The sequence below is a fragment of the Labeo rohita genome, chromosome 23, assembly GCF_022985175.1.
Source record: "Labeo rohita strain BAU-BD-2019 chromosome 23, IGBB_LRoh.1.0, whole genome shotgun sequence".
Lineage (NCBI taxonomy): Eukaryota > Metazoa > Chordata > Actinopteri > Cypriniformes > Cyprinidae > Labeo > Labeo rohita.
The window spans coordinates 18,197,012-18,217,406 of record NC_066891.1 but is presented as its reverse complement, the minus strand read 5'-3'; the positions used below and the strand labels follow the sequence as shown (position 1 = coordinate 18,217,406).

At 35.4% G+C, this 20,395-nt stretch overlaps 1 protein-coding gene across 1 annotated transcript; it reads left to right on the top strand.

Annotated features, from left to right (window-relative positions):
* Positions 1–11,848: 11,848 nt before the first annotated feature.
* Positions 11,849–19,658, top strand: LOC127154748 (ERBB receptor feedback inhibitor 1). Its single transcript, XM_051096502.1, has 4 exons — positions 11,849–12,030; positions 15,604–15,798; positions 15,904–15,986; positions 16,795–19,658. The coding sequence occupies exons 2-4, from the start codon at positions 15,740–15,742 to the stop codon at positions 17,703–17,705; spliced, it is 1,053 nt and encodes a 350-aa protein (XP_050952459.1). The 5' UTR covers positions 11,849–12,030; positions 15,604–15,739; the 3' UTR covers positions 17,706–19,658.
* The last annotated feature ends 737 nt before the right edge of the window (positions 19,659–20,395 follow it).

Below are 20,395 nucleotides of genomic sequence, written 5' to 3'. Positions count from 1 at the left end.
AGCAGCCAACAGAATATGTTCTTTTTTGCTATGACATCTGGTCAGCAAGGCCAAAGCAAAGAACAAATGATTTCCACTCGAAACCAACATGCATCATCATGAGCTCAGCTTGAGAACCTCATGACTCATAAAATACAGCTGTTGACTCAGACAAAGGCAGGCTTTTTATCCTTTGGAAGTACAATCGCATTCTTACAGGGCTGTGATATGCTTAGTTAGTTATCTAGGTTTAGTGATGTCACTAGGAGTTGCACGACTTTGCACACCTATGGATGTTGCCTGGCTGTAATGTGTGAGATGATAAAAATCTCCAGTCTGTTTCACAGATATTTATAGCCAGCAAGAGTCAGTAGGGTTTGTATCTGGCACAGAAGTCATTCGAGGCGGCACTTTATTGTGAAATTCTGTTTTTAAACTAAAACCCACTCATGGCTCTTATCATGTTTTCTGTCATAACAAGCTGAAACAGCAAACTGTCAATCCAGATTGTTTTCCTTTGTGGTCAGTTCGGGGGAAGCAGTGTGTGTTTTCTGAAAACTTGGTGAGTGGGAGTTGAAGAGGTTAAGCACGCGAACTGTAAGTCACAGGAACCGAGGAAAAACCGAGCTTCAAAAAGTACACACGGTCTAAAACTTTGAGTGGCATCCTGAAAGCCTGCGAATGACGTTTAAAATCCATTCTTTTGATGTATGTAGGTCACGCTGATGGAATCAGGAAAAAGCCAGGCCAGGAACTGATGTTACTGCTCAACATGACTCTTTCATGGTGAGTCACAGGATGTAGCTTGTGAGGTGAGTGTTGGCTGAAAAACGTGGAGGCAGCAGCAGACTCCCGGATTCCAAAACAAGTTCCTGGCTGAGACCTCAGAGGAAATCTGTAGGTCTAAATAGACAGACCGTTTCCGTATTTACAACCGGATACTCCTTTCCACACATGACTAGTCACTCCTTCTCACTTTTTTAATCTCTTCTGGCCATCAGTAGGAATAAAGCCATAAACAGAAAAGTATAGTCAGCATATTTTTTTAATGTCTCTTATGCTCACCAGGGCTGTATTTATGTGCTTCAGAAATACAGAAAATACAGTAGTATTGTGAAATATTATTACAATTTAAAAATAAATCAGTGTCATATGATATTTCAGAAATGATGGTAATATGCTGATTTTAATCTTTTCTTTTCTCTTACCTTATTTTATTTTTAATAGTAGAATTTATGTGCACATTTTTAAAATGTAGTGGTGTTTTTTTATTTTATATATTTTATTTTAGATTTTATTTTCTAGTAGAATTTATGTGCATATTTTAAAATGTGGTGTTTTTTATTTAATATATTTTGTTTCTTTTTATTTACTTTTTTATTTTATGGTAGAATTTATGTGCACATTTTAAATGTAGTGGTGGGTTTTTTATGTTAAATTATTTTATGGTAGAATTTATGTGCATATCTTTACATGTAGTGGTGTTTGTTTTGTTTCGTTTTATTTATTTTTTATGGTAGATGTTTTTTTTTATTGTATAGTATGTTTTTTATTTAATGGTAGAATTTAGCATGTAGTGGTGGGTTTTTTTATTTTAATTTTTTTATTTAATATTTTATTTAGTTTCATTTTATTTACTTTTTATTTTTTAGTAGAATTTATGTGCACATTTTTAAATGTGATGGTGGGTTTTTTATTTTACATATTTTATTTTGTTTCATTTTATTTATTTTTCATGGTAGAATTTATATGCACATTTTTAAGTGTAGTGGTGGGTTTTTTTATTTCACATATTTTATTTTTCATTTAATATTTTGTTTTATTTTATTTACTTTTTTATTTTATGGTAGACTTTATGTGCACATTTTTAAATGTAATGGTGTTTTTTATGTTACATATTTTATTTAGTTTTGTTTCATTTTATTTATTTTTATATGTGCACATTTTTAAATGTAGCAGTGGATTTTATTTTTTGTTTTATATACTATTTTGTTTAATCTTATTTACTACTTTATTATACAGTGCACATTTGTAATTGTAGTGGTGTTTTTTTTATTTAATTATCTTAGTTTTTATTCATTTCATTTTATTATATTTTTTATTTATTGTAGAATTTATTAGCACATTTTTTAATATAATGATGACCTGCTGGTGCCTTGGTACTAATATAAATGTCTTCAAAAGCACAAAATGAATCTCAGATGTTGTTGTTTTAAACAAAAAATCATTTTTAAACTATAAAACGAGTGCTTTTTAGCAGTCAAAACACATCCCCCCATTCCTTAAAATGATCCATGGAAGTTTGTTCTCTCTATATCAGCCTCCTTTGTATTCCACTCGGAGTCTTTGGAGCTCAGCCTAAAGAAAAAAGGCACTTTTGGAGGAGATTAATGTGCTGGTCTTTTCTGCACAATGCTCTGCGGAAGCCACCCCTCTGGGTGAACAAACCTCATGCCCTTTTCTGTTGTCTGGAGCCATGGGTAATTGAGTGACCCGTCCTTCTATTGGCGTATCCCAGGCAAACAGCAGTAATTACCTCTTTCTTTTCTCCCATCCAGCCTAAATGGCCTTTCATAGTTTCTGTTACCATGAAATCATTTGTTTTTTGTCCTCAAATCATTTGCTACTTCCTAGCACACTTATTCAATTAAATGACTCCCTTTGTCTAGGTTCCCTTAGAATCCTGGGAAAGTGTGCGTGGCTTGAGAATGGATGCCCTTGTATTTGTGTGACTGGAGCTCAGTGTTTGTGTGTATGTGTTTGTCCCAGACTCCTCTTGAGAGTGGCCGTTGTGATTTTGTAAGCTAAAGTACTTTAATGAAAGGGGGAATAGATAAGCATTTTGCCTCATGTTTTTGTTATCTGCATAATACAACCACTTTTTTGTATGAGCAGCTGCTTTGGTATAAAAATACACATCTATACTTCCGTTTGCTCTTTGGTCCCGCTCGTCATGCTTGATAGTGCCGCACTTACTGTCTCTGCAGCTGCTCTCGCCACTCAAGGTCACATTAAAGTGATTCAGAGACGTAGGAAATTAATCCTCCCCTCCTGTAAACCTGCTCAAATTTAAACATCATTTCCATTAAACATTAAAAGCCTAACAATATATTTTTATGTGCTGTCAAGCCGTTTTTTATGTCCGTGGAGATTTGAGGTATGCAAATGGCAGCCTGACGCATCGCAGCAACCTTTGTTCAATACACAGAACATGGTGAAATGCAAATATTTCTAAATCAACCTTTGGGACTTTTAACATTTCCAACTTTGGTATAATTTGTCTTACGACACATCCTGAAAGCGGGGCTGCTTTCATCAAGCATAAAATAACAATGAGCAATACTATTACAGCATATTCTTTTGGATACTTTTTCATTGATCCTACAATCGTTATTGCAATGTATGCATTTACTTTATCGTTCAAAAGTTTGGGGTCAGTACGATTTTTAAAGATTTTTGAAAGACGTCTCTTACGTTCACCAAGGTTGGATTTATTTAACCAAAAATTCTGTAAAAAGAGTAACATTGTGAAAAACTATTACAATTTAAAACAATGTTTTAATATATTTTTCAATTTAATTCATTCCTGTGATGGCAAAGTCTTCAGTCTTAAGTTTCAACCCTAAAACACAACACAATTCTAATTCTATTTATAATAATAAAATAAACTACATGGAAAATTAATTCATATCACATTAGCACGTATTTTTACTGACTTTTCTTTTGCACTTGATCCTTCAGATATCCTTCTAATATGTTGATTTCTAATATGCTTGTCAATAAACATTTGTTATCATTATCAGTGATGAAAACAGTTGTGCTGCTTAATATATGAGCAAAATCACACTTGTCGATGTGAGATATGGCTGTATATCAGCACTGCTGTGAATTGGCCATAAGTGCCGATAGTCTTTAAAAACCCTCTTTTGTGCAAAACTACTTCCTTCCGCCACAGATTCAAATCTAAGTTTGACAGTTTTAACAGCTGAGCCCAAGCCTTCGTTACTAATTCAAAAACGTCACTTTGGAACTAGTAAGAAAGAAATGTTGAGTTGCTTCATTGAAAGCTTATTGTATTAATGTATTAAAAGCTCACTGTATTATGTGGAGTACAATATTACGAAAGAGAGATGGACTGAGCGATCGTGATTACCTGCATCTTCATTCTTTAAATTAATGATGAAACATTAGTTTGAATGTCCACTGAGGAAACTTGTCTTTGTCGTAACGTTAATATCTTTTCATCTGTTAAGGGTGATTTCTCAAGACAGCGCTGCTCAGTGCATTTTTTAGCTACTCAAGAGGTTGTTAAAACTAAAAATAACTTCCGTTTCAAACCGCGTTTATTTTTCAGTCTAAAAGTCTTTACTGCTGACTCTTAAAAACAGAGTCAGCAGTATCTAATGTAACTAAAATCACCATCATGAACACAAACACCGTTTCTCAATACTAAACACTTTTACATACTACTATTTTTAATACAACATATTATTTATTAAATAATATTTAATAAACAACAACGGCCATCATAAAAGTTGCTAGGCAATTCAGTCAAATGTACAAAGACGGCGCTCTGATATACAGCATTAAATTTACGTAAACATTATGAGATTTTGCCAAAACTATTTGCTCTGGAACAAATAATAGTTTAATGAGACCAAAGACTACCCGTTAGATTTGCCCTAAATGAATTATATCTCATGTTTAACTACTATAGAGACATCAGAACCAGCGGTAAATTCGAGAACATCTGGCTGAGGTGAGACTGCTCTTGGGCGGATTTACGAACGTTGAACGTTTGCTGACGCCCTGGAGCTCACGTCCAAAAATGTTGACACAATCTTTATTAACAAACTGCTTTAAAATAAGTACATTCTCACCAGAAGACCTCTTAAAACTACATTCCATGACACAACAACAGTATTATTTATAAAATTACAGTGGATTTGGGCATCCGGCATGACACTTGCTGTAAGAAGTACCGCAATCGAAGCAATACAATTACAAACGGTAAAGCGGCTGTTGGAGTTCTGTTGGATTCTGATATCGCACTCTTATCAGCCAATCAATATTCTATATATTCTACTTCTATTAATTCAGCCAAGGCTGAATCTCATCAAGTATGTGTTTTTAAGCACTTTACATTTATTCCAAATAAGCAGTAACAATTTAATCAGTATATTTTATTTGTGAACTTACATTCAGCTACTTTTTAAATAATTAACTATTAACTGTTTTTAAATTTTCTGGATCAAAGCTTGGTAAATATTGGGCACAGACATGGAGATTTACTTTAAATTTCATCAAAACTGATTAGTCACTTATAGATCATGTTTTCAGGTCATTTTAAGTTTTGCTTCAACATAATCAAGTGGTTATATCTAAGTGTGTAAGTAGTCTTTCCATTAACGCCATTATATTGTTCATTCCACGAAGGCGGAATGTGTGTGAATACAGGAGGCGGGATTTATCGCATGAACCAATCACAGCTAATCATAACCAGTCATATCCAATCATATCGCGATGGAGGCATTGCCTCCTCTCACGTGACTTTCTCCTATTCATTCTCAATTACCCCCCACCAAACTCAATGCACACGTCTGTTAAAACTCAGGCCACATTTACACATAGCCGGGTATTTAGAGAAACGAATATTTCCTCCCCTCCGTTTTCAATAATAACATTGTGCACACAACATCGTTTTCAAAAAACTTGTCATTTATATCAACCCGCATAAATACGCCGTCGAGCGCCATAATAACTATGCCAAACCTATGGGTGGCAGTATAGGGAAAAGAATAAAGCCATGCAAGCCAATCAAAATCCTCAGAATCGACACCAACGAATAACACGAGCGACTTCCTGTTCCTTTCAAAACAGCAAACATGGCGCCAAACAAACTGTAAATAGGGCGCTCACATGACGTTAAGCATTTTCTGGCGCATAATGTGACGTTTGAGAACCTAAAACCCCGTTTCTCCCAGTTGACACGGCAACACATAACCGGCGTTATCAGAAATCTCCACTTTGGCCGGAGTTTTTAGAAATAATCGTTTTCTGTGATAAAAACGGGGTTTTCGTGTAAATGAGAGGCCAAACCGCAGGGAAATATCTGTGTCTTCCCTTCGTGTAAACGGGGCCTCAATGGGCTCAGGGGAAGCGAGAGATACGCAGATTTGCTCTGTAACTTTACCTACTGGTGTCGCTGTTGGACAGTGTTTCTTTAGTAAAAAGCTTTATTTTTGTACTACAAATTTTTCAACTCATCCAGTATTTTGAGAAGGCACTGCCTCCCTTACCTCCTCGGAGGAAACGCCACTGCTCTGTATTAATGATCATATTCTGATATAACTCCATCTAACGGCATTCCTGAATCTCAGTTATTTTATCTCCTTTCCATAGATTGTTTAGATTGCATGAGCTGCAGCAGTTCAGTGGTGCTATGAAGTGACAGGGGCAAGCAGTGTGTTTGCATGACCCCGCCTATCGACTGAAGCTCACTGGAGCGCTTGGTTACAAAGAGACTTACTCATAAGAAAAAATGCAGTGGGTGATCTGAGCCACCATGACCCATTAAAACAACAAGAGAGAAAGCTACTCAACAGCCCTGTCAGGTTCCTCCACCTAAACTAACTCAGGTCAATCATGTAAAAGGGGTAAAAGTAATGGTTACAGTATTTGACAGACTACCAAACAATCGGCACCTAAAACATTAACAGAAACAACAATGAAAAATTGATTTTGCACATCTCATGTCCAGAGATGAGTTTAAAGTGTGTTTGGATGCAGATAAAAACTTTAATATATAATCATATAAGATTTGTATTGATTTAGTATGTTGATGGTTTTAAGCAGAGATCTCCTCCCATGCTATAATGGCATTTCCATTCAGTTGTTTTCTTCAGTTGCCTCTAGAGTTTCTCTGGAACATGTAATCAGGACAGAGGAAATACTATCAGTCACCTGCTTGTTCCTTTCGCTATTGCTCTCTAGTGAACTTGCAAAGGATTCTCATGCTGCCATGATTCATGTTGTGAAGAACTCAGGCGGAACATCCAGAACAGAGTGAAAAGATGTGTGTACGTCAAGGGAAGCACTCTGTGAATTGACAAAACATGCACCGAAAGCAGTCATCCTTGTAAAAAAATTGTTTTGCAGTTTATGGCACGCAATTCCTGCATGCACGCCAAATGTGTGCACTGTGCTTTAGATAAACATGGCTAAAATAGCGGTTACATGGGTTCATTTGCCATTTATATGATTTTGCGTCAGGAGGTAACATTCAAATATACAGTTCCTGTAGAAATCATTTGTGGTTTTCAGATATTACTCTGCACTGTGTTTCGCCTACCTGGGAGCACTTCATTTTGACCACACACCCACAGCTCATTCTCAGAAAGGCCCAATATTCCAGATAAACTCTTCCTCAAGACCCACGGGGTGCCTTTTGTTTGTGGCTTTCACAGGAAATTAAATAAATCTCAAGGCTATGATGTTGGATGCTGCTCGTAATAGTTATATAATGTGACTGCAGATAAAATACATTACAACCAGTGCTGTTATTGTGAATTAACATTGTTAAAATAGTTTTCAGTAACTGAAATAAAGCTGTAATCAAATGAAAAATATATTTCAGATGAATTTAAAGACTTAAACTCAAACAAAAATTAGAAATGTTTCCTGAAACTGAATAAAAATTAAAGCAATTTAATTAAAAATAATAAAAATGACAAAAATCTATGCCAAAAGTGCTAGAACTTAAATTAAAATGGAAATATAAAAATAAAAGCTGTTAAATATATAAATAAATACTATAACAGAACTAAAATGACATCGATTAAAACAGACATATAGGTTATAGTATTCTCAGAGCATTTGTCATGTTGCAACTATACTTATCACTCATTTTAGCAAGATATTTTTAGGTCATTCTTTCCTGATCAATAAAAGCATAATCATTTCCTGTTAATTGAGATCATGCAGAGATTGTGTGTCATTTTTATGATCGTGTTGAGTTGAGCAATCAGTTGAGAATTGCAAGAAAGGAAGGGCACTGGTTTTAGGACTAAAGAGAAAACAGAAACAGTTTTTGAACAGTAAGATTTTTCACCAAGACTGCATTTATTTGATCCAAAGTACAGCAAAACCAGATTTCTGTGATTTCAAAGTTGAAGTTTTAGCATCATTACTCCAGTCACATGATCCTTCAGAAATTATTCTAATATGCTGATTTGCTGCTCTCTCTCTCTCTTTCTCTCTCTCTCTCTTTATATATACACATATATATATATATATATATATATATACATACATATATATATATATGTATATATCTTTTTTTTCAATAAATGCTGATCTTTGGATCTTTCTATTCTTTAAAAAATCCTGAAAAAATGTACTTAACTGTTTTAAATATTGATAATAATAAAAATGTTTCTTGAACAGCAAATCAGCATATTAGAATAACTTCTGAAGGAGCATGTGACACTGAATACTGGAGAAATGATGCTGGAAATGTAGCTTTGATCACAGGAATAAATTATATTTTAAAATCTATTCTAATAGAAAACAGTTATGTTAAATAGTAAAATATTTCACAATATTACTGCTTTTGTACAAAACTTACTGTTCAAAAACTGTTGACTGGTAGTGTATGAAGACACAATGACACATCAGAATGACTAAAAATTAGATTTCTTTTAGTAGACAAGATTTTGTCACCTTCCCTACTATTTTTACATATTCATAAACTAGAAAAGGCAGTGATGAATGAAGTCATCACATAAGTCATAATAATATAATATAATATAATATAATATAATATAATATAATATAATATAATATAATATAATACAAAAAGTGTATCTGTAAACTGATATTACTACACAGAAATACTCTGAAATACCCTGAGGAATTGTGGGTCAACTTTGATATAGTTATCTAAGGACATTGTTCACATGGGATGCATGGCATCAGCAGCTGTGTGGGACCAGGGACAGGAAATGAATTGACCCTCTCCTTGGGAGTTCAGTCCCCCTGTGGCTCCCAGCCTCTCTCAACAATCATCACAGGCTTCAGGGACACAAACAGCACATCAACATGCTGCTGAGCGTGGTGTTTTTCCACAATGATTTATAGTCGAAACATTCATCTGTTAAGTTAGCGTGCTCTATTTCTTAGCAATGCGATTGTGACTGTTTCCCATATGTGATTTGTCAGAATGATTTATTCATCCACTCTTAAGAGTGAATGAAATGAACGTCTGAGTCTAAAGGTTTTATTCAGTCTTATTAATGGATTATGCGAAGCCGTCTTCTGTGACCGGAGTGGACGTGATTCATTACACGTTAGTAAAACCCTTTTTTGTAACAGCCTCGGAGTTGTTTGCGTTCTAGAGCAGTGATTCAAGACCACACATCTCCATATGGAAGAAAGATCCAGCGGAAACGATTAACTTCCGCAGAAAGTTCCACCCTCAGACTCCTACTTTCTACACCCACATGCTATGACAGCTAGACATGCCCACGTGTACCTTCCTAATGGGGCTTGTGCATGTGGAAAGTTTAAAGAAACATCCTTACAGCAGTTTGGATTTGAGCAGTGTTGCCAGATCTTTTTAGAAAAACGAGTGATTGGTCTGACAGAACAATCCCACAATAAGCAGCTTGCCTGCTTACCAAAAGTGATCCCAGTTTTTGCACATACTTCATATGAATGTCTTAAAGTCCCCATGAAATCAAAATTGAAGTTTTTGGGATTTTAGTATGAATGTGTTAGCCTTAAGGTTATCTATAAGCTAGTATGTTTCAAAACAATAATAAAATTTGCATTTACAAGATATACGCATTCAAAATTCTAACTAACTTCCACTCTGCACTTCAGCTTCTCATCAAACTTTCAGTCCAATCAAACGCTCTCTAGAATCCGAAGCGTCCCGCTCGGTCAAATGAGATGTTATCAGACCATATGTCAGTAAAAACGAATCCTCTTTTCCTGTCAGCCGTTATACTGTGCTCGTAGCGTGTGCTCTTCAAGTGCATGCACAAATATGACTGCGCGCGCTGTATTAGGCTATAGCCTGTTAAAGCTCTGTATCATATTCAAGCCCAAATTAAACTACGAGTATGTAGTTAGTCGTAGTTATGTCGTCAGTTAAGTCACAAAGCTACAAAAAAGGCGACTAAAGCTGCCTTAAAACTGCACCTGTAAGTGTTTATTATTTAGGAGTCACATTTAAAGCAGTGTCAGATCCGCTTCAAGTTCAGCAGCGGCAGCTTTTAAAGTAACAGCAGCCAAAATATCCTAATAACCAGCTGCTGTGATGTCTGTTAATCAAAGAATAAAATTAAAAAAGAGGAAATCAATAGCTTCTGTAGCTTCTGTAGCCTCTCAATTATATTGTAATGAATGGCTATTAGTCAATGATTAAATATTAGGAAAAATTCATAGAGACATCAGTTGGTATCAGTGACACTTGCCTTCAATTTTTATTTTTTTTAAAAGATGGCATTAAACAATTATCAAAAATATACTTCCTTTATGTTTTTTCTACATTAATTTGAAGATTGAATGTGAAATTATTGCAATATAAAAGTATAATTAAAAATTTTTAATGTTAGGTGGGATTAATCACGATTAATCGCAATTAATTTAAGAAAAAAGGTGCGATTAATTAGCCATTTTTTTTAATCAATTGACACCACTAATATATTCATATAGCTACAACTAGTCCAAAGGTGACAGTGGCAAGGAACCCAAACTCCATTTGTGACAGAATGGAGAAAAAAAATCCTTGGGAGAAATCAGGCTCAGTCGGGAGGCCAGTTCCTCTCGGACCAGATGAAAAAATACGGTGTGGTTTTAATTCCAGGCTGCAACACAAGTCAGACTGTGCAATGGTTTCGTCTGGTTCTTGTAGTCTTTGTTAAAGATTTGTGCCGATGGCCGATGATGGCTTTCCGAACAATGCTAGGATGACTGTTCCAGAGTTTGGATGCTGAATTGTCGATTTTGATATTCTATTATCAAATGGCGTTTTAAGTTTTAAGATCGCAGCAGATGTTAGAAAATGCTAGTTTCAGTACAACCAAGTTTTGTTTACAGCAAAGGAAAACCAGTCTCCCCTTGGCTTATATCGAAATCCTCTGACATTTTTCTTTACAAATCATTGTTTTGTACTTTTAATTTGTGATCGGTGTTTTAATGTGCACAAACACATCAATTCACTTCAGAACACACCGGAGCCGTGTGGAGTACTTATTATGATGGATGGATGCACTTTATTTTGCTTCAAAATCTCAACAGCCATTCACCGCCATTATAAAGCTTTGAGGAGCCTCCAACTCCAATTGCATTTGTCTGAAAGAAAAGAGTCATACACACCTAGGATGGCTTGATGGTGAGTAAATCATGAGTTGACCTATCTCTTTATGGACTATAATGCAATAAGAGATTGCTGAAGTAGGCTAATGAGGAGCTAAACCATCCAAGGCTTTAAAATCAATCAGCATGATTTTAAAATGTATAGGATGTTTAATACAACTAAAAATAAATGAGTCGATTATAATAAATGGACATGGCAACACTGGATTTTAGCCACCACAGCATGCAACATAGTATGAATGTTACTTCTTTGCTAGATTATCTTAAGGATTTTATAGAATTCATTTTATTAACACGCCTGGAATTTGTATCATTTCGTCAGTACAAGAAAACTTCCTGCGTATTGCGCTAAAAAAAATCAATACATGTGAACGCAAAACGTGTTGTTTGTCACAAGCCATATAAGGTCGCACAAACCGGCGCCTTTAAGGCAATGGGCGGCGCTTACTGTCTGACGTAGACCGTCCTTATAAATAGTTTCCAGCTCGCTGCTTTCCGTGATGAAAGCGGCAAGTTGAGCGGCAGAATATATTACTACACGTGCGTTTTGTTTAATATATTGTTGTGAATGTTTTATGAACATACTCCGGGATTATTTACAGCACTCGTCTAAGTTTTACTGGATATAAGAGAGCGCCTATAAACACAACCCTACGAAACATTCAACCTGTAAGTAACTTTAAGTGTTTCGAAGTTGCTTGAGTATTTACTTGATTCAGGTGAATATGTCAAACTGTTCAGTGCAATTCACAGTTTATGTGCAACTCCTATTGTGGTTGTTCTTTGGACCGGAATATAGTATGAGATGAGTCGCACCTGAGTCAGAAAGGGTTTGTCAAAGGGTGTGTGTTGAAATAGATGTAGAAAACCTGTCCACATATCAGAATGATCTTTATATTCCCACTGCAATTTCGTGCTTTACAAGCTGTCCTACGTCACGCTACAGAAGTGTTTACAAGGCAGCGACCAGTTGAGTACGACCTGTCCTGTGTAGTAGTAACCTAGTTTATCATTGACTGAAGGTTTATGAGCTCTTGCACGTCTTCTGTTGTGGATTCATTTGCTAGTACTTGAGTACGCATGACAGCCTCGTGCCTCCGGCTGATTCTGCTTTTCTCTAACCTATTTTTAATTTGCTTGCATATGAAACCTCACCTGCAATAGCCAATTATTGCTCAATTATTATTGCATAAACCAACATTAACAACTAGCTGTACATCTAATCACAGTGCGCACTATTAGAAATCTTTCTGTTTTGTGTTTAGGTTTTCATCTTTCTTGTTTACAGTCTGTCACGTACACCTAAGGATTTAAACAGGATTGGGATCTCTTTACTTAAGTGGGAGTGTCTGATGGGCGTTAATATTGCATATATTATTATGTAATTATATAATTAAGGGAAATAATTAATTAAGGCGAGGTACTGTACAATGACGTTTTATAACCAAGTCAAAAAATATGTATGTATACATTCACCAGCAAGAATGCTGTTCTGAATACCAGCACTAATTTAGTAGTTATATAACTTATAATTTTATGGGTTCCGTCTGCCAAGGGAAATACTTCTTAAAGTCTATTTTCTTACTTAATTCTGTTCCTCCCAAGTGAGACATAAGGCAGCAACTATTTAGTAAAATATCAGCAAACTTGAAATTTGAACTCAAATCTGAGGAGTACTGCTACTTTTTATCGATTAATCGTGATTAATTGCATTCAAAATAAACGTTTGTGTTTACATACTATGTGTGTGTGCTGTGTATATGTATGTATGTATGTGTAATATAATAATACACGTAAATGTATATGTGTTTATCTCTATGTACATATAAATATACACATTATGTATACACAAACTTTTATTTTTGAGAATTATTGAAAGCACTAATATAAAGATTCCTATCTCGATATTAATAATGTTTACAGTGCATTTATATATAATATATAATATTATATATAAAAATCCTATCTGAATAATATTAATAATCATGATAGCTGTAATGTAATGTAATGTAATATAGTATAATATAATACAATATAATATAATAAACACAATTTGGCTGTAGTTCTTGGGTTTGATTTATTTATTTATTTATTTATTTTTTTGTTAATTTATTTTTCTAATTTGCTGATATTTAGAATTTACTAAACCGTCTGTGATTTGTGTTTATATGTTTGTATCCAATGACAATATTTATACTAAGTGCATTGTTGGCAAGATTTCTTATGCTTATATGTGTGTGAAAAATAGTTGGCTGTTATTTATTTACTTTAAGCACACTTTGTTTAGACAGTATTAAAATCATAAACTACTGTAAAACGTGAATTTATTTCCTCAAGTTCTGTCTAAGTGCGGCTTTATAGTGAAAGCTTAATTTTGTGTTGGGTTTTAATATGTAATTTGTCCCAAATGTACTATTTGGGATTGTAGATGCTGTTCCTCTGAGTAGTGGATCAGTACGTCCTCTTTGGCTGTTGTCCCAGGCCCCTCTGGTGACGTCCTACCTCACACCTCTTTCATGCCTTTATGGCAGGGCTTTAACCTCACGGATAAGAGCTGACTGATGTTGAAAATGCACAGGCGCTCTCCCCAACGCAAACACACAAAGAACCATTTATGCTTTAGCGTCGCATCTGCATCGAGGTCTTTACTGGGAGAATTGACGATTGTTAGTTTCTGCCTTTCACGGTTCTGACTGAGGCAAAGCAGAGGCCGAGCATGTGATAAGTTGCATAATGGAGCCTGCATGGGTATTTCATTGATTACATTTTGACTTGCACCCAGGCATTCCAGCACATTTCTCACTGAATGGTTTTGTTTTCTAGCACAGATGCTTTATTGTGTTTTGGTGTAATGTCTTAAAGAACTGATGTTGCATCACTGCGGCTTCATAGCTGAGCTGTTTGTTATATCTGCCTGCCCATATATAACAATGGAAAAACTGGATTAAAAAAATAAAAAATCAATCTTAAGGCACATGTGGCTTTTGCAAAACAATCCGTTTCTTGAAAGAACATTTTTAGTGTAATTAATGTTTTTGTTCTGTTTAAATGGGTAATTTAGATTTAATTTAGATTTAGATTCTAATTTAGGACCATAATTACTTCAAGTTGGGATTGTTTTTAATCATTTAGCAATGGCTTTTAGCACTTGGCAAAGAGTTGAAGAGTGAGTTCCTTTTTCAAGTTTTTAAAGTCATTATTACTATACGTCATATACTAAGGTATACATAAGGTAAATGTGTGTGTGTGTGTTTTGTTTGTTTGTTTTTTTCTTTTTCTTTTTTTCTTTTGTTAGTGTGCATATGCTCACTAAAGCTGCATTTGGTCAAAATTACAGTAAAAACTGTAATATTATGAAATATTGACATTTAAAAATAGTTAATAGTTTTTTTCTGTATGTAATTTATTCCTGTGATACAAAGCTGAATTTTCAGCTGTCATTACACCAGTCTTTAGTGTCACATGATCCTTTAGAAATCATTTAGATTTCTTAATATCAATATAGAAAATATTTTTATGTGTAAACATGGTGCTTTTTTAAGGGTTCTTTGAATAGATTTTTTCAAATTAAAGTATTTTCTATAATACAGCAAAAGCAGTAATATTGTGAAATATTTTTAGTATTTTAAATAACTGCTTTCTGTTTGAATACATTTTAAAATGTAGTTTATTCCTGAATTTTCAGCATCATTGTTCCAGTCTTCAGTGTCACATGATCCTTCAGAAATCATTCTAATATGTTGATTTGCTGTTCAAAAAATTACAAAGAAATTATAGAAATTAATACTTTAATTAATACTTTTTTTTTTTTTTTTTTTTTTTTTTTTTTAAGCAAGGATGTTTTAAACAATCGAAATTGATGATAAAGACATTTATAATGTTACAAAAGATTTCTATTTCAGATAAATGCTGACAGTAAACCTGAAAAAATCTACTCGTCTGTTTTCAACAGCTATAATAATAATAATAATAATAAAATGTTTTTTGAGCAGTAAATCAGAATATAAGTGATTTCTGAAGGATCATGTGACTGGAGTAATGATGCCAAAAAAATTGGCTTTGAAGTCACTGGAATAAATTACATTTTAACATAAAGTACTGTTTTTGCTGTACTTTAGATCAAATAAATGCAGGCTTGGTGAGCAGAAGAGACTTATTTAAAAGACATTAAAAATCCTACTGTTCAAAAACCTTTGACTGGTAGTGTATATTCAAATAACTTTTTCTTTCTTCTTCTTACAGCTTTTCCCACTTCTGCTGGAAAAGTGGAGCATAAAAGGCCTGATTTGGATATCCATGGCTTTATTATGAGTTCTGCAGGATCAAGGAAGGTGGAGACCCTCACAGGCCTGAACTAGCCTCCACTCTCTTACACATTATGGCCTCAGCCCAACCATACTGGGATCAACACCATGACCATGACGACACCATGGATAAGTGAGTGTGAAAGCAGTCTTCATCTTAACCGGCTGTATTCTATATTACCACAGATCTACTTCTCCAGCCATCAAAATTGACACCTTCCATTTTTGTCTTTTGTAGGCTGTTTTTTGGATTTGGTTCGGAGTCCATGGACCACAGCTTGAGAATGTATCAGCAAAACTCCACAAACGTGGGCTTTGAAAGTAAGTGAGTGCTTGATATTGAATTTTATCAACTATATCACAATCTGGTCACCCTCTGTTCTCAAAGCCTTTTGCGGATGTTTCTCAGGAAGAGCAGAAGGTTATAGGAAGTGTACGATTGTCATTTGCTCTGCTGATAAGTGAATCCTTTGATAAACTCCCAATGTTGAGGCTGACACAATCTCAGGAGATAGATCCATTAAAACATAACTTAAAAAGTTCTTCTTCTGTCCTTAATTACTCACCCTCATGTTGTTCCAAACCCGTAAGATCTTTGTTCATCTTCAGAACACAAATTAAGATATTTTTGATTAAATCTGAGAGCTTTCTGACCCTGCATAGACAGCAACACAACTGACACGTTCAAGGCTCAGAAAGGTAGTAAGGACATCGATTAAAATAGTCCATGTGATGTCAGTGGTTCAACCGTAAGAGAAGAAATTGTTGAATAGAGTCATTATTTTTGTTTTCTTTGTGCACAAATAGTATTCTCATAGCTTCATAAAATTAAGGTTGAACCACTGATGTCGCATGGACTATTTTAACAATATCCTTACTATCTTTCTTGGTCTTGAACGTGGTAGTTGCGTTGCTGTCTGTGCAGGGTCAGAAAACTCTGTTTCATCAGAAATTTCTTAATTTGTGTCCTGAAGATGAACAAAAGTCTTACGGATTTGGAACGACATGAGGGTCAATAGGTAATCACAGAATTTTCCTTTTTGGCTGAACTATCCCTTTAAACGAGGTGTCATGTTAGAGGTTTTGTGCTTAAATCCTCATGCTCTTTTCTCTGTATTTTGCTTTACAGGAAAGACGTCTGGCTCCTGTTCTCCATGTCTGTCTCCCAAGACTCCCAATCCTACACAGCTGCTGTTTTCCTCTCAGTGCCACCCACCTGTGGGAGACCAGGTGGTTCCGTCCTTACAAAAACTGTCTGTTTATGAACACGTACCCCCTTGTTCGCCAAGACGAACAACTAAACCTCTCCCACCCCTCCCGGACATAGGCGACCTGTCCTCTGATGAAGCAGAAGACAACGAGGTTGAGTTTTTCTCCAACGCCTCTGAGAGCCAATGTCTGGTGCCTAAAACCCCGTCCTTCCAATACGGCTTGCCGGGGAGGCGCAGTTTTCGGGGACACGGTCAGATAAACTTTGCATATAATGAAGGGCCTCAGTGGGAGCAGACGGTAACACAAAACCAAGACAGACCTCAGCGCCGGCTGCATCGCTCCCATTCCGGGCCTTCCGGATCCTTCAAGGCCACCAACTTCAGGACGACCGGCCTTCACCATTCTCCCCACAGCCACCCACAGGAAAAACCCGAAGTCCCACCTCGTGTCCCAATCCGTCCTCGCTTCAGCGAGACCACGGACCGCAGACGGCCATCAATTAATGACTTTGATGCAGACAAACCTCCCAAAGTGCCGCCCAGGGAACCTATCCCTCAGGTCATACCACGTGCCATTAGTCCAAAAAGTCTGCCGATTTACGTCAACGGGGTAATGCCTCCTACTCAGAGCTTTGCTCCTTATCCCGAGTATGTGAGTAAGGCTCAACACAGGCAGAGCTGCGAGGGCTTGCCGCCTCCCCGTAGCCCCTGTATTCTGCCCATTATGGAAGATGGGAAGAAAGTCAGCAGTACCCATTACTTCCTCCTCCCTCATCGGCCCGGGTACTTGGACAAGTTTGAGAGGTTTTTCAAAGAATCAGACTCATAGTGATTATTAATGACTAAGTGGTTAGAATTTTTAAGTTGTTTGCTTGTTTAAAGCGGAAATAAGAGGCTGGATATAAACCGAAATGTTGTTTGACTGAACTAATTCTTCAGTGTTACAAATTACTGGTCTGTTTAGGAATTGAATAGGGATGGTTTTTTTGGACTACATGCAAAGAAAAGCAAAAAATTAGTTTACCACTGCTGGAAACTGCAGAAGAGCTCTGAAAGTGTCCTTTGTTGGTAGTGATGCACGATTAATCAAAATAAAAGTTGCAATTTTGACTTTGACAGTTGACTTTTGACAAATTTTAGTCTCCCTGTGGTTTTCTGCCCAAATAAAAGCTATAGTGAATGGTTTAACAGTTGAAAATGACTAAATTAAGACATAAATTAAGCCATAAATATTAGTATTGTAATTTTACAGTTGTTCTATAACATAAAATATTAGTAATAAATGCATTCTATTACAATAGTAATTATTTCTTGTTTTGCCTGTGTTATTGTATTATATGTGACCTTGGACCACAAAACCAGTCTTAAGTAGCACAGGTATATTTGTAGTAATAGCCAACAATACATTGTATGGGTCAAAATTATTGATTTTTCTTTTATGCCAAATATCATTATGATATTAAGTAAAAATCATGTTCCGTGTAGATGTTTTCTACCATAAATATATCAACTTAATTTTTGTTTAGTAATATGCATTGCTAAGAACTTCATTTGGACAAGTTTATAGGCGATTTTCTCAATATTTGCATCAATGGAAAGCTTATTTACTTCGCTTCCAGAATATGTATAAATCTCAGTTTTGAACAGTTGACCCTTATGACTGGTTTTGTGGTCCAAGGTCACATATAGTCTCATAAGCACAGGCTTTTTAAGAAATTGCATTTAAAATTACAATTAGGTTTTTCCCTCAAATCGTGCCACCGTATTTATTAATGTTCATGTTATTTGTTGTACTATTTCCTTGCTGTATTAAATTAGAGTGTGCAGTATCCTTTAATGAAGGAATAGGATGAACTGTTAGACTGTTAACACTGTGTAACCCGAGTATAAGCTGGTCTTATTATTTTATTTTTTTTCTCTCTGTATTATGGAATGGTAAAGGTGCATGGTTGTTGTTGTTGTTGTTGTTGTTTTTTTTTTTTTTTTTTCCCCTATTAAGACATTATATACCAACAGTATAAATTCAGAGATCACTGAAAAATGACAAATGAGTGTAAAACTAGTATTATCAATTAAAAGCTGCCAACTTTTATATATATATGTGTATATATATATGTGTATATATATATATATATATATATATAAAAACTCGAGGACTATACCATGTGATTTACACCTATGAGAAGTATTAGTGATCAAAACTACTTGTCAGTACTTGTATAGTGACATAAATTGAAAGGACTGGGCACAGAGGTTAGTATTCTACTTTTCATGTGAAGAATACGTTTTGCTTGCTTTCAGATGTGACGCATCCATTCATCATTTGAAAACTAAAAACTGATTGATTCGTGTTAAAGCCTTTTTACTTCGGGGTCACGTCTGTTACAAGGGCAGAAATGCCACTGCCTTGCTGTTTGGTGTCCAAATGCAGGACACTTGGTGTAAATGGATGGCTTTTATAGCTTTTACCATAAAGTTATAAAAGCCCATAACTAGTCCTGGCCTTGCGTGTCATATATTTCTTACTGTTGAGCACACTTGTTTTTTATTGTGATTTTTAGACTTTTTATAATCTTGACATTGTCAGACCAGTAACTGTTTACGTTTTCAGCTACTTGTGTTTTGTTCATCCAACAAAATGACTTGGATATTTTCTGTGTGAAGGCTAATGTTAACTGACTTTGTTTCATCTGCTGAGGAAACATGCACTTCTAAAATGTACAGTATTGGTGTAGTTTTTCACACCAGACTATTTAAATAAAGTAACTTATTTATACACCGATTTCTTTGTGTATTTTAATTGCATTGTGTCAAATTTATAATACCCTGGGGTTTTATATGAGCTGATTGCAACAAACCTTGTCATATCAAAGGACAAACCAAGATGACAACATTTCTCTCTCTCTCTCCCTCTCTCTCTCTTTATAGGTTTAGTGGATGATTCATATTTTTTTTTTCTGTTCAAGCCAGTCTGTTCAAGTCAAGTCTGGTTTATCAGTATGTAGGATATGCTGAGAAGTGATATCAGTGTTATTGTGAATGCTTTGTCTTTATCTCTGTGCTGTTTGCTCAAAGCTGTGATAATGAGGACACTGCTAAGCTTTTGAAACTGAAGCTTGAGTCACTTCCTTTAAAATACGACCACATCAATGTGCGAAATGTTACAGGAAAGTGGAATATTTCTAAAGTAAGCTTCCCTCGGTGAGTCACCGCTGGCGCCTATGGTTTGTGTCGTGGACTTCAAACTAAGTGTTATTTCCCTTAATTTAGCTGTCAGATCATATGTATGACCACATATAACTACCGAAGGATGCAAATAGTTTATATGTACATGAATTCCGCTGTTAACTAGCAGTAAAAGTCTTCGTTTAAGTCATAACTAAAACTGCTGCATATGAAAACTAAACGTTTTACCATTTGAAAGCTCGTTGCGCCATCTACAGGTTATAATTGGCAATAAAGCGTTATGAATACTGGGAGGCGTTTTAAAACAGTCGAATAGCGCCATCTCATGCTCTA